General features: G+C 34.0%; 1 protein-coding gene across 1 annotated transcript in view; it reads right to left on the bottom strand.

The window, feature by feature from the left end:
• The window catches only part of LOC136989992 (type II phosphatidylinositol 4,5-bisphosphate 4-phosphatase-like), a 48,768-nt gene that overhangs the window by 18,503 nt on the left and 12,215 nt on the right, over positions 1-18,050 (bottom strand). Inside the window, exon 2 of the mRNA XM_067288307.1 lies at positions 17,706-17,878. Within this exon, the coding sequence (XP_067144408.1) occupies positions 17,706-17,878 (173 nt within the window). The remainder of the gene's footprint in view (positions 1-17,705; positions 17,879-18,050) is intronic.

Below are 18,050 nucleotides of genomic sequence, written 5' to 3' on the forward strand. Positions count from 1 at the left end.
AATCTGTAATGTTAAAAAACCAAATAATAATAATATATGGGAAAAAACAGGAGTCGTTTATAAAATCAGCTGCAATTGTCAACACCCACAATATTACATAGGTGAAACTGGTCGTAAATTGGAATCACGGATCAATGAACATATGGCTGCCATCAGGTTGAAACACAACACCTCCCCTTGGTTTAACCACATAATAAACAATAGTTGCCAAATAGAAAAAAATAACACCAAAATTTTACATTCCGAGAAAAATATATATAAACGTAAGTTTAAAGAACACATAGAAATAAAAAAACATAGCAATAATAGTAACTTAGTGAATCTGTCAAATGGAATGCAAATCGACCAACAGTGGTATTATGTAATAGAGGGCGCAACAGACTAATAGTTTTGTGTGTGGCACCCTACTGCAAAAACGTTCTAGTATTGTAAAAAGCACAATGCTTTGCGAACAACCTTAAGTGTATATTTATAGGACCAAAATTTGCTGTAAAATGTTTGAAATACATCCGAAAAAATAGTAAGTACGTATTTAATTTTAGAAAACTCTATATTAGTTACACAGATCTTTGTAAAAGATTTTATATAAGAAAACTTTATAATTATAGTACTACTGTAAATACAAGGGAAAATAGGAATTAAAAAACGAATATGAAAACAGATACCAGTAAGCAATGTATTGTTAATGAAGAGTATACGAAAAAGGTATAAAAAATGTATTTAGTTAATAAGATTTACAAAAATTCTTTAAAAACATTTTATGTACGTACTCGCGTCACCCATGTTAATAAAAAACCTTTGATTTCCTGTAGCACTGATGAGGGACCAGGACTCATAAAACTGGTCCAAAATGCATTTGATGAAGAACCAATAAAAAAGTTTTAAGCCTGTTCAGCTGTAAGTTAGTCTACCGAATGTTTTTGGATTAAAGAGACAACCACCAATTAAACATATATACAGCGACTAAACAAATTTAATTAAATAATTTTAATTTTTGAAAAAACTAGTAATCATTCAAAAGCAATGACATGAAAGAATGACTTGGCAAGAAATTCTAAAATAGAATCTCAGCTAGTATTGCTTTTGTGTCAATTGATAATAAAGCAGGCATCTGAATGAAATCAAAAACATTCACTGTTGTTGTTTGAATTAAAACATTATGTTCCTGGAAAAGTGTGTCACCTTTCATGACAGGGATGGAAAATGGCTGTTTGCAGCCTTGCCATGAAAGATAATGTTTGACCACAAAAAGCTAAAATTTCACAGAAACAACTGTCACATTGCCACACTTTCCTGGCCTGTCATTTGTCAAGCAATTGTGGGACCAGATGGAATGCCAATTTTGGCCATCTTTAAGTATAAGAGATATGAAGCTGCAACATCTGTAGGTAAATCTGTTACAGTTGATAAATTCGTTGATGTTCGGTTTAGTTTTCCAGATGATGCACAGTATCATCAATGTATAAATGACAATCCAATGGTCTCATAATTAAATTAAAACAAATTAATAATTAGGAAGCTCATTTTCTAGACATCAGCATCATCTTTAATGGTAGTGGATAAAATACTAAAGTATAGCACAAACCAAGCTTTATTCCAATATACACCCCAGCCAACTCTAATGACCCATACAACTACAGAGTAGTGTACATTAGAGCACTAACTAGAAGGGCCTACATGCATTGCAACAAACAGCAAGACAAAAAGAGAAAAATAGAAAGAATAGCAGAGATTGCCAAGATGCACAGCTAAACTAAAAGCTTAGTATATTGTGCCGATTGTTTGCCATGTTCCCTTAACAGACAATGGCCTTTGTTTGTTGCTTTCCCTAACGTTCCATCGTCCGTTAGACCCGGAAAAAAACGATTAACTCAGCAGGGGGAGGCAGGATAGTATAAATAGCGGCAAGGCCAACAGAACAGGGCCTTTTTTTTCGGAACATCTGAGAAGCGAGCGGGAACAATGAGGCATGTCGAGTGAAGTGGATCGACGATTGAAGGGGAAGAGGAATAAAGAGTGTGAAGATAGCATCTCGACGATCTCGTCCATATATAAAATTGTATACGGTATTCATATGATAGTTTTTGTGTAAACATACGCGTGTCGGGAGAAAGTAATTTTGTTGCGAAAACCGATATTTTATTATAGTCCTGTTCAAGCCAGATGTTAACTCATTTTTCTGTTGAAAAAATAAATATTATAATATAAAATGGCAAAGAAACAGAGAAACCAATTCAAAAATGAATTGAATAAAACTGTAATGAAAGATATTTCCCAGCATGATGCCTCTTCCTACTGTGTAGTTATAACATATGAACACCATATGCATTTTTTTTATATTGAGAAATTGCAGCATATATTAATGCAAAAATTGCTTACAGATGTAAACCAGACATATTCACACTGCTTTGGAATGAGAAAGATCAAGCAGACATAGAAAGAACATCAGGGTATATAAAATTCTGATAAAGACATGTTCAATGAAGATCTTATATATATTGGGTCTATAAAAAGGTCTCTTAAGCACCACCTTCCTGAACACAAAGAAAAGAAAAACCACCACCTTAGCTATATATACCAATGATAATGAGATTAAGCCAGAACTACAACAGGTTACCCAAATCCCAATATGACAAATGTGCCATAATCAACCTAAGAATTTAGAAGCATTGGAGATATTTAAAGCAGAGCACCAGGGCCTATCTATCAGTTTTAAGGATGAAAAACAAATCTCAAAGACATGACAAGCTATTTTCAACCAGACATTATAGCAAACAATGTAGGCACACTTGATTGAATAACAAAAGAAAAATTTTTTAAAATGAAAACGTTCAAAATTCTGATACATGAGAGTCAGAATTGAGAACATTCCAAGATAGAATGCTAACACCAGAAAGATTAATTTTTCAAGGAGTTCTACCTGAGGAAGGTCCTAGACATGGACTGAAAACATTAGTGACACAACAGTTTCACAACTAAGTGCAAAGCACAATAAGGATAGCAAGTTTTATTTATTTACCAAAGAATGTGTTAGAGTAAGCATAGAGGGTTCTAGCAACAAAAATCCATCTTATTGGGAATGTTCTAACTGTTTGACAAGATTTGGAGCAATTGGGAAGAGATAAATGAAATTACAGGATAGGAATGAATGGGGTACCATCGTTGTGACAAAAGATCTCAATGATCTTCTCTAAGGCCATATCATGATCACAATGTCTACTTTTTTTTATTCTTTAATTACAAACTTCATATTTATTTTTTTCAATATAAGTATTATTCTTAAATTTTAGCCCCAATGATGGAATTTAGTTCCCTAATAACTTTAGACATCATATATGTTTCTTGTTTGATTTCAATAAAGCAGAATTTTATTTGTTGTTTGAAATTTGAAATATTAATGGGTGTTAATGACAAACCAAGCACTTCAAAATAAATAAGAAATGAACAAACTGTTTAACTGAAATGACAGGAAAATCCTCTCTCTGTTACTTCATTTATGCAGTTGGTTCATTTGTATTAATAAGTGTTCTATTATAAACACAGTATTTTCTGTTTTCTAATACATTAAGACAACACAAATTACTTATTTTTAATTAATACAAAATGCAATGCTATTTGGAATGGAAATTTCTCCAAAGTAAAATTTGTTTTGACTTTTGTTTTTCTAAGTAGTGAACGTAAGTTAAAAGTTTATGGCACTGAACATCAAAATTATTATAAATAGGAAGTAACTCTGTCTACTTATGAACAAATTTAATAAAACAAAATTAAAACATTCAAAAATTTTACTAGTATCAATACTACCGACAGTTTATACAGCCATCATTCTCACACAAAAAATTTAAAAATGAAATGAACATTACAAAACCAAATAATTGGTGTAATGTATCGGGCTATTTTTTGCTACTGTTAATAGTTAAATTTTAAGTAATTTAGTATTAGAGGTGTAATATTTTCCTCTAACACTTAAAAATTACTTAAAATTTAATGATTAATAGCAGCGAAAAATAGCCCAATACATTACAGCAATCATTTGGCTTTGGCTAATAACGTTGGGTTTTGAGAGGTTTATAGTCACATTACAAATTGAAAGTGACTACAAATCAGTTTGAATAAATAGAATATATATAATATACATGAGATATACATAATTTTAAAGAAAATTAATACGTAAAAATACAACCAAGGGAAAAGTAACAGATTGAAACAAGAATAAGTGAAAATTTGCATGCATAAACAAAAGCAATAACCAAAGGTGGCTAGAGCTAGAACAGAGCTAAAAGAGTGCATTTGATCACACTTTACCTAACCCAAAATGCTTCCCATGTATAGAGTAATGTTTTGCTGTAACACTGATGTCTTCCATCAGAAGAGTCGAAAAGGAAGTAAGGTTGTCTCTGTGCAAACTCTAGTTTTAACCGTTAGTTTCGCCAGTTTATTTTGGATTACCACGGGCTTGTGGACTACCATCTCGTCCAGTACGTCAACCCGGTTCGTTCAATATACTTTTTGTCTCAATATCTTAATTTGGGGGAGTAGATTAATTTCTAAGTCCTTGGTTTTCGATCGTTTCTAAGTTGTGGGGAGGTTTTTTTTTGGGAGGTGGCACCGGGGGGTTTTTTTACGCTATGCTTCATTTAGTTGCCCCTAAGGTTGGGTTAGGATAGATTAATTATATATCGAGTTACGGCGAGTTTTAGATTTTATATAAGCTTTTATGGGAAATTTTCAAATGTAAAACGACCGTTAGAGCCGTTTAACGTTCTTTCTAACGGTCCGCTTTAAATCTTAACGATTTTCTAACGTTTTTATTCTCATTGCCGCATTTATCTTTCGTTCGATTTTTCTTTCTTTCTTTCTTTCTTATATATATAGTTAAGTTAAGCTAGTTTGCACTTAAGAGTACATTCTTGTAATTTATTAGTTAAGCTTTCATTTGTGTTGTCGTGTTTTCGTTGCAAGACTACAGTCTTGATCGGAATCAGGGTAGCTTGCGTTACTTAGTACTTTTGTGAGTGTTTGATGGCGACGGGCAACTCATCGAAATTTCTTGACGAAGCGCTCAAGCTCCTCGATGAGCTTAAGGGTTATCTTGCTAGAAATAGAAATAGGAAGTTGGGCTCAGGAGCCCATTCGCGGTTTATAACTGTTCAGTTCCAGCGGTTGATTGATCTAGCGAGTTCCACAGTGTCAACTTGTTCTGTTCTTGATTCCATTGACACTCGGTTGGATTCGCTTATCACCAAGGGTGATCTCGATGGCGCGTTTACTGCACATGCTGAGAGGACTGGGGCGGTTTTCTCTGAGGTCTTAGAGGCCGTTCGTGGATTGCAGCGGGTTGTTCCAGCGTCGGGGTCGGCGGTTGGTGATCTCACTGATGCATTTGCTGCACATGCAGAGAGAACGGACGCTGTTATCTCTGAGGTGTTGGAAACCGTTCGTGGAGTGCAGCAGGTTGTGCCGGCTTCAGGGCCGGTGGTATCCAGGGCACCCGGGCTTTATAGTGACGCTGTTAAGCTTCCTGCTCTACCCTTGGATTCAGTTTCGGTGCCTTCCAAATCTTGTCACACTGTACTGGTGTACAGTAACCCTGAGTCTAACGACTCTGAGCTTACCAGAAAGGTCCTAACTTCTGGAATCAATCCGCATAGCTTAAAAATAGGTGTTCAGAAAATACGCCGTATTCAAAAAGGCGGGATTGCTGTTGATTTGGGATGTAGAGCAGATGTGGGAATTTTATGTAATGCTGTTTCTGAGGTTTCCGGTTTACGTTCAGTTATTCCGAAAAAGAGACGCCCACTAATCAAGATTAGCTCGGTACCTAAATCTATTGAGAGGGACCAGCTCTTAGATGCCATTTATGAGCAGAACAGCCGGGTTGCCGTGTTATATTCCAGAGAAACATTTCTGGAGAAAATTAGAGTGCGTTTTCCAATTGGACAGCATAGTACCACTTTCGTTTCTTGGATTGCAGAGGTCTCACCGGACCTCAGGTGTTTCCTCCTAAAAGAGGAGAAGGTGAACTTGCAGTGGACTAGGTGTAGTGTTGTAGACTTTCTCCCATCGAATCAATGTTTCAAATGCCTTAAATTTGGGCATTTCGCCAAGAATTGCGATGCAGAAGATCGTACATGCAGTCAGTGTGGAGGCAATCACGCCTTCAAAGATTGCGATAAGAAAACAGAAACTCCAAAATGTATGAACTGCATTAGAGAGAATAATAAGAAAATAGATCATAATGCGCTCGATAAAGTCTGTCCTGCCTTTATTCGATCAAGAACACAGCTCCTTGCCAGAATAGACTATGGCATCTAACAGAAATACTGACACTTGCCGTAGCAACTCTCAACTACGCATTGTACAGATTAATCTGGAACGAGCGATCTCTGCCAGCTCTCAGCTCCGACAGGAGATTAACAACTATGATATCGCTTTAGTGCAGGAGCCCTATTGTCGCAAGAATAGGGTAGCTTGTTTTAGCAACAAAGACATTATCATTCAGAGCCAGGATGAACGACCGTGGGCCGCAGTCATTGTTACTAACCCTACCTTGGCCATTATCTCCCACCCAAAGTTTTGTTCATCTACCTGCATTTGTATCGAGGTCTGCCTTCCTGATTTACACATTATCATCTTCAACGTCTATTGCTCGAGTAAGTCAGATATCTATGAAACCATTCAGAACTTGGAGTCGGCTGTGACTTATTTCAGTAACCATAGATTTTTAATTTCGGGTGACTTTAATGCGCATTCGCCTACTTGGGGGGGCGAGTATAGAGACGGCAGGGGTGAGGCCATGGAGAACTTTATTGCTGCACATGGCCTTCTGGTTGTTAATGACCCAGACTCTCCACCAACCTTTTCGTCATCTAATGGTCATTCTTGGATTGACCTGACCATCTGTTCTAAAGGCCTCTGCTCTGTTATTCAGGATTGGCAGGTAGGCATTTTTGACTGCCTCTCTGACCACGAGTGTATAACCTATAATCTAGGCTGCAATAATTTGCAGGTTGCAGAAGCTTCGAACAATAAGAATGCTTTCAATACCAAGGCAGCTGATTGGTGCAAATTTCAGGACACTATTCAGCAAATCGGCAGACCTTCATCTAGGATTGTATCACATACTGAGGCCAAAGCCTATATTGAGTCAGCTATTATCCAAATCTCTTCTGCATGCGTGGAATCCATTCCTAGGAGGAAGAACAAAAAACGGATAACTCCATGGTGGAATTCGGATTTATCTCTTATGCGCCAGAACAACAACAGACTGCGCAGGGTATTTCAGAGATGTCATGATCAAAGGAGGGAGGAACTGCGAATGCAGTACCTCTCTTACCAGAGAGGGTATAAGGAGGCCATTAAGAAGGCAAAACTTGATTCTTGGAAGTCCTTCTGCGCAGGTGCAGGTAAAGACCCATGGGGGTTTATATATAAGCTATGTGTAAACAAACTCAAAACTCCTAGTTTTTTTAGTAGTAATATTGACAGCCCTGCCAGTCTTGAGACCACAGTTTCCGGCCTTTTCGATTATTTCTGTCCTTCTGACTCCCTCGTGGAGGACACTCCCGAGCACTCTGCAATTAGAAGATGCAGGAATGATGGTGAGCTCTCAGAGGATGACCCGCCTTTTACCTTTTCTGAGGTCAATGACTCTATAAACCGTCTCCCAAGGAACAAAGCCACGGGTCTAGATGGGATAAACAAAGACATTATTCTAACAATATGGAAAACCTGCCCAGATCTACTTCTCAGCATTCTCAACTTTTGCCTCAAGTTCGGTATCTTCCCTCAGCCATGGAAGAGGGCTCTTTTTGTTTTAATTCCGAAAAATCGGGGAAAACCTGTTGACATTCAAAACATGCGAAATATCTCCTTGTTGTCAATCTTGGGGAAGATCTTAGATAGGCTCCTTTTTAATCGCATTTATTGGTTTTGGGAATCCAGAGGACTGTTCCATGATTCCCAATATGGTTTCCGGTGCCAGCGTGGAGCTGTTGATGCATTGATGGACTTAGTTGGGCACATCAAACATTTGCTACGAAGCAACAAATTTGTCTTTGGCCTCAGCCTAGATCTGAAAAATGCATTCAATTCGGCCTGGTGGCCGCAAATTTTACGCAGATTGGGTGAGAGCAATTGTCCGGCTAACTTATTCCATCTTGCTGCTAATTATTTTAAGGATAGAGAAGCAATTATCTCTCTGGGGCATCTTCAATTTACACGTAAGCTACAACGTGGCTGTCCACAGGGGTCTGTTTGTGGGCCCCTGTTCTGGGATATTTTATTCGATAACTTCTTCCGTACTGATTTCGGCTACCAATGTCGTGTCTATGCATATGCAGACGATGCCTTCTTGGTTTTTCCTGCTCCATCAAGAAACTACATAGAAAGGGCAGCTACTGACATTCTTAAGAAAGTGTACAACTGGGGTATGAGTAATAAACTCAGTTTTAACATGGCAAAAACTAAGGGAATCGTTTTCTCCTCTCCGGGTGCCTCCGATCTTTACAGACGTGTACCTTGTATCAGGTTTCGTAATGAATCGATAAAGGTTGTAAGTCATCTCACTTTCCTTGGGGTTGTGATTGATCATAAACTCTCTTGGAAACAGCATATAAAACACATTACTAGTCGAAGTAACTTGACCTTTAATGGTCTTTTAAGGGTCGCTAGATGTAATTGGGGCCTCGGTCTTGAGGCAACTAATGCCATATATGATTGCCTGTTTTTACCAACCATTTCATATGCATCTGCTGTTTGGAGCGCTGCTGCCTCTCAATCTCATAACCATCGGCTTCTGAGGTCTGCACAACGGATTGCCTTATTACGACTTACCAGGTGCTATTCCACTGTTTCAAATGCAGCCCTCCCTGTTGTGGCTGGGAAGCTCCCCATCCTACAGTTTCTCCAATTTAATAGCAAACGTTTCTGTATCTCTAGGGGCAGGGATGTTGATATTAATGGAACCATCTTTAATGCCACCATGTTTGAATTAGACAGGCCTGTATCTACACTCCCACATCCTGCTTTAAGGAAGGGACTCTCTCCTCGCGTTACCTCTACAGAGATTGAAGCTTTTACAGATGGATCCAAATCGACGGATGGCACGGCAAGTGCCTTTGTGATCTTTCAGGCCGGTGAAGAGGTCTACAATAATTCCTTTGCTCTACACCCAGAATGCTCTGTCTTCCAAGCTGAGATCTTTGCTGTGCTGATGGCAATCAACTGGTGCAACACTAACTTTGTGAACAAACTGATAAACATCTTCACAGACAGTGCTGCGACTGTTGCTGTTTTGGGGAATAAAGATAACACTCACCCTGTTGCGAACGACATCTTCGCTGCAGCTTCTACGTCTTTTAACAAATATGCCATCAATTGGATCAAAGGACACAGCGGCATTCCGGGTAATGAACGGGCTGACTTTCTGGCACGAAACGTAACGCCTAATCCTGATACCCCTCCTGCCTACAATCTCATTCCTAAGTCAAGACTTAAATACCTTATCTGGGACAATGCCTTGGAGACCTGGCAACTGGATTGGGACAAGATCCCAGAACAACACATAACAAGACGTTTTATCCCAAAGGTCAAGGAACGTATTCAAAGCAAATGGATTCAACCCACACATGATTTAGTCCAATTTTTGACTGAACACGGGCGCTTTCGTGCTTACCTGAAAAGGTTTCACCATTCTAATTCTGACTGCTGTCAGCTCTGTGGGGTGCAGGACGGTGTCATGCACTATTTATACAACTGTCCTATGCTGGATGACATTAGGCATCAGTGCATGCAGCATGCCAATATAAGCAATATAGACTGGCCAGTAAAGCCTGATTTTTTTCTGCAAAACAACAGCAACTTTAACTTGTTAAAGAAATTTGTGTGCACTCTACTCCATTAGATGTGGGATCCGTTGACCTGCTCTCTTGTGATCTGATTCACTCTAGCCTTGATGCCAATGCTTTTACATGCCTTGCACTGCTATTACAGCATTTAGACTTTGATGTACAGTAATTTTATTTTAGTTATAGTGCACTTTTATTTTTTAATCATTTATTTAATTTTTATTCTTTTTTATTTTAATTCATTTATGTTATTTATTTTATTTTATTTTCCTTTTCTCTACCATTTTATTGTATCCCTTGTATGACTAACGGCATGTATCTACTATGTGCTTTCTGTATTTCTGCCTGGCTGTGCTCAGCGGTGCCAGAGAATAAAGATTATTTGACTGACTGTAACACTGATGTCTTCCATCAGAAGAGTCACATTTCTGTCCAAATAGACTACAATGATGATAAGGCTACTCTCAATTCAGTCATGTGTTTGGCCTGTTCTTTAATGCAACAGCTAACACCCTCAACATGGTCCTTATGTAATACAGAAATGAAGAAATGAGTGGAATCGTGTAAATCCCCAACTTTTCTAGCAAACTATAAAGATTCCTATCACTGCACAATAAAGAATGCAAATTTAGCCGCAATCTAATAGGAATGGTGTATTTCTTAACATTTATATATTTATTCAAACTGATTTGTAATCAATTGTAATTTGTAAATTGTAATCAATGCTGTTTCATTTTCAAATTGTTTGCCTGATGATAGATGTGAAAACTGTGGTGAAACTTTTAATGTTTTAATTTTGTTGTAATAAATTTGTTGACATTAATAGGCAGAATAGCTCCTTATTTATTGTGATATGTAGCAACAGCAGCAGTTGAAGTACTTAATCTAATGATAAAACATTTATTCTGGATTAAATATTTTTTGAGACCAACCTCAATTCCAACAAATAATCAACAGTATTAGAAATTTTATTGTTCTTTTCCATAAATATATAAAATCACCTGATTCAATGATGATGTAAATATATAAGTAAAATTTATAAGTCATCATCCTTGACTTTAAAAGGGAAAAGAAAAACCATTTTGCAGTTTCTATAGTATATAAAAAATGTACTCACTAACAATGCCAAACTTGGAATAAGAATAAAATACAAAGCTGAAAGATAGCATAATTTATTCTTATTCTAAGCTTGGCATCATTAGTGAGTACATTTTTTATATACTATGGAAGTTACATGACACTAAAGTGAAAGTTATTCAAAATCTACATAACCCTTAGTAACACACAAATTATCATAGTAAGAATGTAATCATTAATTTTCTCACTAACGTATAAAAATTCAATACTATCAGTAAAAATACCTGTTATAAAAATCACAAGAAAAAAATTCATAGCTAACATAGATCAAACCTTAGAAATCCACCTTAAAGAATACAGAATAAACATATATTTAAAAAATTTATGGCTTTTTAAAATCTAAAGACCAAAAATCAAACAAATGAAAGCAAAAATACTTTTAACAAAAACAATTCCAGTACAAACAGCTAAGGAGCTTCATATTATTTTAAAACAAATGGAAGTAATAAAGTAAACTTAAAAAAATGAAGGACCAACTTTGAACCTATGGATTTGAATACTGAATAATTTAAGATATAGTTTTAATTACTTGATGTGTGATTTAAGACTTGTAATTTTAAAGCATATTACATTTTAGTTTGCCCTGAATCATATCTCATTTTGAACTAAATAGAATGGCAATTTAGAATTAAAGATCTGAAGAGAAATCAGAGGTGTTTTCAAAACTTTAAAAAAAAAAAAAAAAAAATCAGTTAAAACATTCTATCTCTAATTCAGCCAATATATAGGATAGAGCAGTGGTTCTCAATTTTTTTAAATTGAGAACCACTGCTCTATCCTATATCCTGTTCAATTTTATCGGGGAACACTAAACTTTCACATTTTTTTCCACAGAACACTTACAATACACCAGGTTTAAAGCAGGGCTGGCAAACCTTTTTGAAATCAAGTGCACTCAGTGAAGTAGATGACAACATTGACATTTGCTAATTACATTTCCATACAAAAATTATTTTATATTGTATTGATTTTTCTGTTGTATTGTATTGTATTTTATATTGTATTGCAACAATTTTTAATTGTATATTTGTTTTTTCGCGAGACACGAAGTGGCTTCACGGAGCACCCATGTTCTGCAGACCATGGAACCACAGGGATAGAGTAATCTCACAAAAAAATAAGATTTACCATAGCCTCTTTAGTGTCCTGCCAAATGTCTCATTCAAGTGAATACACATTACACACAATAAAAATAAAGAAAAGCTTTATCCTGCTGGAAAAGATTTACTCTCAATGTAAGAAATGAGATTGAGACACAACTATTACCATAATTTCACATGAATAACTCAACGTGTGTGTGTTTAAAATTCAATTTTCAAGCAATTACAGGTTATGGATAAGACTGGTTATATACCAATTACAATATCATCCAACTGCTTATACTTTTTTCTGAAGTCATTTCAGACCATCTTTAGAAAACATGAAAAATCTTCATGTATTGCACAGATATTCACCACAATTTTTCCTGAAACCGTTAAATATTTTTGCCTTTAGTTCTCTCTTTCATTTCTCTATTTGAGCTGATATTAAAACTTCTATTTGAATTTGTTTTTTCCGCTATTTTTTTTATATCTTCAAAGCTAATAAAATTTTAGTAATTAACATCTATATCTAAAATTATTTTAATTCTAGAGAACTTCGAAGGTTAAGACACACAATGTAATAATTTTATTGTAATAGCCTATAAACTCATTGCTCTTTTCATCATTATTAATTAAGTTAATTTTGACATCTAAACATAATTATATACTGTATATTTAATATGATAGCTCTAGCTTGATTGTGCAATGTTTCATTTCATTTACACTTAATAGAATTACTTATCCCATTTTGCAAACAAAATTGAAACTAAATATATGACATCACTACAGTAAATAAACACTACTTTGGTTTATTTACTTTTTGAACTGTAATATAAAATGAATTTTCATGCTATAAAGCAACATTTTTAAAATTTATTATTATTATTATTATTATTATGAAATTATTTTTGAGTTAGAAGGCAATAATAAAATAAATCTTCACATAACATTTTAGATAGCAATTGGATGAACTTGAGGCAGCACAGTGCCCCCTGTTGATACTAGAGGGTGTACTCCAGAAAGCAGAACCTACTTCCTGAGGATATAAATTAGGAGACACAAGAACTTTGGCCCACTTACTGGCTTGGCCCTCATTGTGGTCTACATGCTAATCCTTATGTCTGTACTGACTGCCAGTATTATAATCTCATATCATATATATTCTTTATTCTACAAATATTTTAAATAACTGTTCACAAGCTATCTAGGTGTTCCTCCACAATATATAGTAGCCTACAGACTAAACAAAATTTCAGTATCTTACTGGATGGACTGACCATTTTAATGAATCAAGTCTTTACTGTATAAGGAAGCACATCCTTCATTTGAATAAGTTGGCTGCAGAAGAACTAACTTTTTTTTAACATATTCTGTTTTGTTCATCAATTATTATTTTAATTAATTAAAATAACTTATCTGGATGACAAAAAAAAAATTGGATATATGTAATTAAGTCCTAAGAACTAAAATCCAGCAGAAAATACTAAAAAATTTACATAAGCAAACATTTACTCCTGTGTTAAATGGTCATCATCAGACTATACATTTGTTCTATAATGCTGCATTCTATTTTCAAAGGTCTTTAGCCTGACAGAATGACCTTGGTACTAGAGGCTGTTGCCATAGGATTGTCTCCAGCACCGTTAGTAACCATGGAAGGTTATATCAAAATTTAAATACTTTTAAAAGCAAGGGCTAGTTTAGGGTCTGGGTAGTGCAATTGGTAGCGCACCACATGGCAAGCAGAGACTGTGGGTTCAAACCCCGTCCCAGGTCAGATATTTTCTTCCAGAAGGTTCTAAATTATTTATTAAACTATTAAAATCTGACAATGACCATTTAACACAGGAGAAAATGTTTGCTTATGTAAATTTTTAGTATTTTCTGCTGGATTTCTTGCTTTATGAAGGTAATTATTATTTAATATTAACCTTCAAAAGTGTGATTTGTCTATGGGTTCTCCTCTTCTGCCTTTCATAACCCGAGATAACTCGGAAAAATTTTATAGCGTTACAAAAAAACGGTACTTTGGGACCGAAAAACATTTTTTTTGATCTTTGGAATGTTTTCTAAGTCTCCAAATTTTTTCAAAAATTTTTACCCGCGCGAAAAAATTTTATTGCGATTTTAATTAACCTTTAATGACCTGCAATTAACGCTTAATTGTTTTTTTATGGGATTTTTTTATGGAACTTCATTCATCATTCTAAACTTCTAGTGCGTCGATTTTACTTCGGTAAAGTTATTTAAAGCTATTTTCTGATGTCAAAAACAACATCCAATAGTTTTTTAATTTTTTTAATTAATAGATTTTTTTATAATTACGTTTAATTAAGTCGGGGGGGTCGGAAATATCAATTAAAATCGTAATTTTAAAAAAATATTTAGAAATATACCACCATCTAGTATTCACCCTACTTTTTACCCTTCTCCTCCCGAGAGTTTCATGAGAATGTCCCGCGAAAGACGACACCAGCTGTTCTCAAGGTCATCCAGCTGTGTAAACAATGACTCATTGGTGTCAAGTTTCGCGCTAAGGCGAGAAGAGGGGAATTGTACTTTGAAGCTTTTTCTTCAAAATTAACACATTTCTTTCGTTTTTTTTCGTTTTGATTATTTTTAATTATAATTTAATTATTAATTATGATTTTTTTTTACGCTGCGGGGGAATTAACGAGTTAACCTTCAAAAGTGTGATTTGTCTATGGGTTCTCCTCTTCTGCCTTTCTTGCTGAGACTGAGGAAATTGAATTCCAGGCTATTCCATAAACTAGTCACTGTTATGCACTAGCCACGGACTCTGTTTTGGTATAAATATGTGGATAATATTCTGATTGATTTGGAACACAAAAGAAGAATTTACACCATTCTTTACATATATGAATTCTACTTTTAGCTATATCATATTCACACTAAAAGAATCAGATGATAAGTCTAAAAAAGAAATGGAAAACATAAGCATAACCAACAATAACTTGTTTGTTTTTTGTTTTTAGAAAATTTAATTTACCACCAGACTTATTAATGAGAAATTTTTTCAATATGATCTATATATTAATTCAGTTATCTGTTCTCATGTTTCTAGAGCACACTCATATTGTTCTATATCATATCATCTACAACAAGAACTGTGTAGCATCAAGGGTATGTTTATTAATAGTGGCTTTACTGGTTTCAAATTTCTTTAGATAAAATTAGAAAACACCTTATTCTTGAAAACTAAGCTACATTTATATTCAAAAAGCACAATTTGCATCTATCTCTTCCATTTTTGTGCCCTTCCATGCATCATTTAGTGATAATGTTACTTTCCCATCACTTAAATTAACCATTTTTCCATCACTACAAAGGTTCCTTTCTAATGACACACATACATGCACTTGGACAGTAATAGAAAAGACTGATGTATATAGAATACTCCTCAGCAAAGGTCATAATACTATAACTTATATTAGAGCTACTACTAGACCACTCTCTAACCATTCTTCAAACACAAGAGATAATAACAGAGCTTAAGTATCACTTTGGAAAGATTAAACAGTTTCTAAAGGTTTTACACTGGATTGAAACAGTGAAAAAACAAAGCATACACCTTCCAATACAATCATCATATTCTTGGCATAAACTGTTTTAATTAAGTGTAGTAGAGCTTGCAAGTATACCATCAGCCCAAATTTCAAATATTTATATCATTTATGTTAAAAAATAAGTAAAAAGAGAAATTGTTTTTTTTATTACCAACCATTATAGGAATGAGTACAAATCTTTGTAAGAGCTAGTAGTTTTTTTTATATTTCAAATTTAGAAAACTATTCTATGTAATCAAAGTCCATTGTTCTTTCTGTACATTCTGAAGAAGCCTGAATGTAACAAGAAAAAGTACTTATATATTTTACTTTAGAATTTAGTATCATTGGTAGTGTGAAAATAATTTGTGAAATATATTAATAACTTAAAATAAACTTGAAATAAAATAAAAAATAATTTTAAGGCTTAGTTCATACAAAGTAAATTGTTGCCAAAAAGCTGAAAGAGAGATGAATATTGTGTTGGCAGTGATGTCCTTTCTAGTGAATTTTTCTGTTTTGTGAATTACAAACAGTTTTAGCATGTCAAAATGTAAAAGTGAAAGATACTCACCGCTAATTGGAACAAAGAATTTGTGGAGATAAGAAAGATTTGAACACAGCAGATACAAAAAATATACTTTCTAGTCTTAACAAGTCTTTATAAAAAATACAACCAACACAATAATTGCTTCAGATATCAAACAAACCTACCAAGTAATTGAATTTGTATCATTGAATATCATCCACATTAAAATTATTTTCCATTTAATTTTATTGAGCTTGTTTTAGCATTTATTATTATATTATTATTTGATAAATATAACAGAAATGAAGCAATATGATAAAGAAATTTAATGTTCAATAAGCATGTGCATCTTCCACACAAAGTATGGGAGGTTCTCTTTTGGCATTTCTTTTTCTTTTGTTTCACATACAATTACATCCACAATGAAGTAAAACAGAAAAACAAAATGTTTTAATGTTTGAGATGATATCTTCTAAACAGCATAATTGTGTCATGCTTTTAATGACTGCCAAAAAGATACAGGATGTAAGAAGGGGTGGATTATGAGGCAGTTTTATTTACATTCTAGCAATTTTCTGTAGGATATACATTACTACAGGATATACATTCTACAGGATATACATTCTAACAATTTTCTGTAGGATCATTGTAAATTACCCTCAAAATTATAGCAGTTAGCATGTCTAAATAAGAAAAAGAAAGATCTACATATCTTATTCCTAAACTATACCAAACATACTAACTTTAAGACAATCTTTCTATTGATTTTGCATAGCTTGTCTGCTCAGTTCCTCAAAGTTTCACTCAAAAATAAATATAGAACATTCACTGTACAGCAAACGTACTTTCAATTTTGTTAAATCACAACACCCAAGTCTTTTGTGATCTGGAAATCATTTTGCAATAGTGCTTTCTGTACAATCAGGAAGTTGAAAAATTGAAAATACATAAAAACTGACAATTTCTGTATTTAATAATATTTTAAATGAAATATTTGATAAAACAAGCATGTTTATTTTTGAATAACTATTTTCAAAATTTAATAAAAATGTTGATTCTGTCTATTGGCATTATCATTTTTTACTTTAAACATTGCTACAAGTACTTTTGACAAACTACAGATTATCTTCTTCACATATAGAATAATGGAATATTACAATTTAAAATATACATTAATTTTAAATTGTAAGGTTCCATTATTCTATCCAATCTGTAGTTGGTTGAAAGTACTTGTAGCAATGTTTCAAGTAAAAACTAATAACATCTGTAGACAGTATCAACATTTTTCTTAAAGTTTTTGGTGTCACAAGAAGCAATTTTTGAGCATTTTGTATCAAAATTTAATATTTTATTTACTTGTAAGTAACAAAATAAAGAAAAAATAAAATAATCTTTTCTAGAAAATAAGTTTTTATAGATTTGATATAGGCCTAATACTTATATCAAAATTATAATTTTCTAAAGATGGTGTTTTAAATTCAAAATCACAGCATAAATGTACTTCAAATTCAAACAAATTTAAACAATTTCATGTAAAACTTACTGTAGCTTCATTACAATTATTACATTTAACTACATATTGTTCTTGTTTTCCTGTTAACTCAATAGCTGCGGTACAAACTTGGCATGTTATGACTGGTGTTCCATTTTCAGAAGAAACTGATGGAGGTGGAAGCTCTTGTGGACTAATAGGTGAAACTATAACATGGTCAACTGCTGGAAAATAAAAAGATTATTATTACATTATGAAGAAAATATGTTTAAACTCTTTACAACAATAAAAAAAAATATTCAAATAGCACAATTTGTACTACACAGTAAGAAATTTTATTGTACAAAAACAAGTTCAATATAAATGAATCATTGAAAAAAAAAAAAAACTACATGT

This window comes from Centruroides vittatus, unplaced genomic scaffold, assembly GCF_030686945.1.
Source record: "Centruroides vittatus isolate TY-2023 unplaced genomic scaffold, ASM3068694v2 contig_1309, whole genome shotgun sequence".
Lineage (NCBI taxonomy): Eukaryota > Metazoa > Arthropoda > Arachnida > Scorpiones > Buthidae > Centruroides > Centruroides vittatus.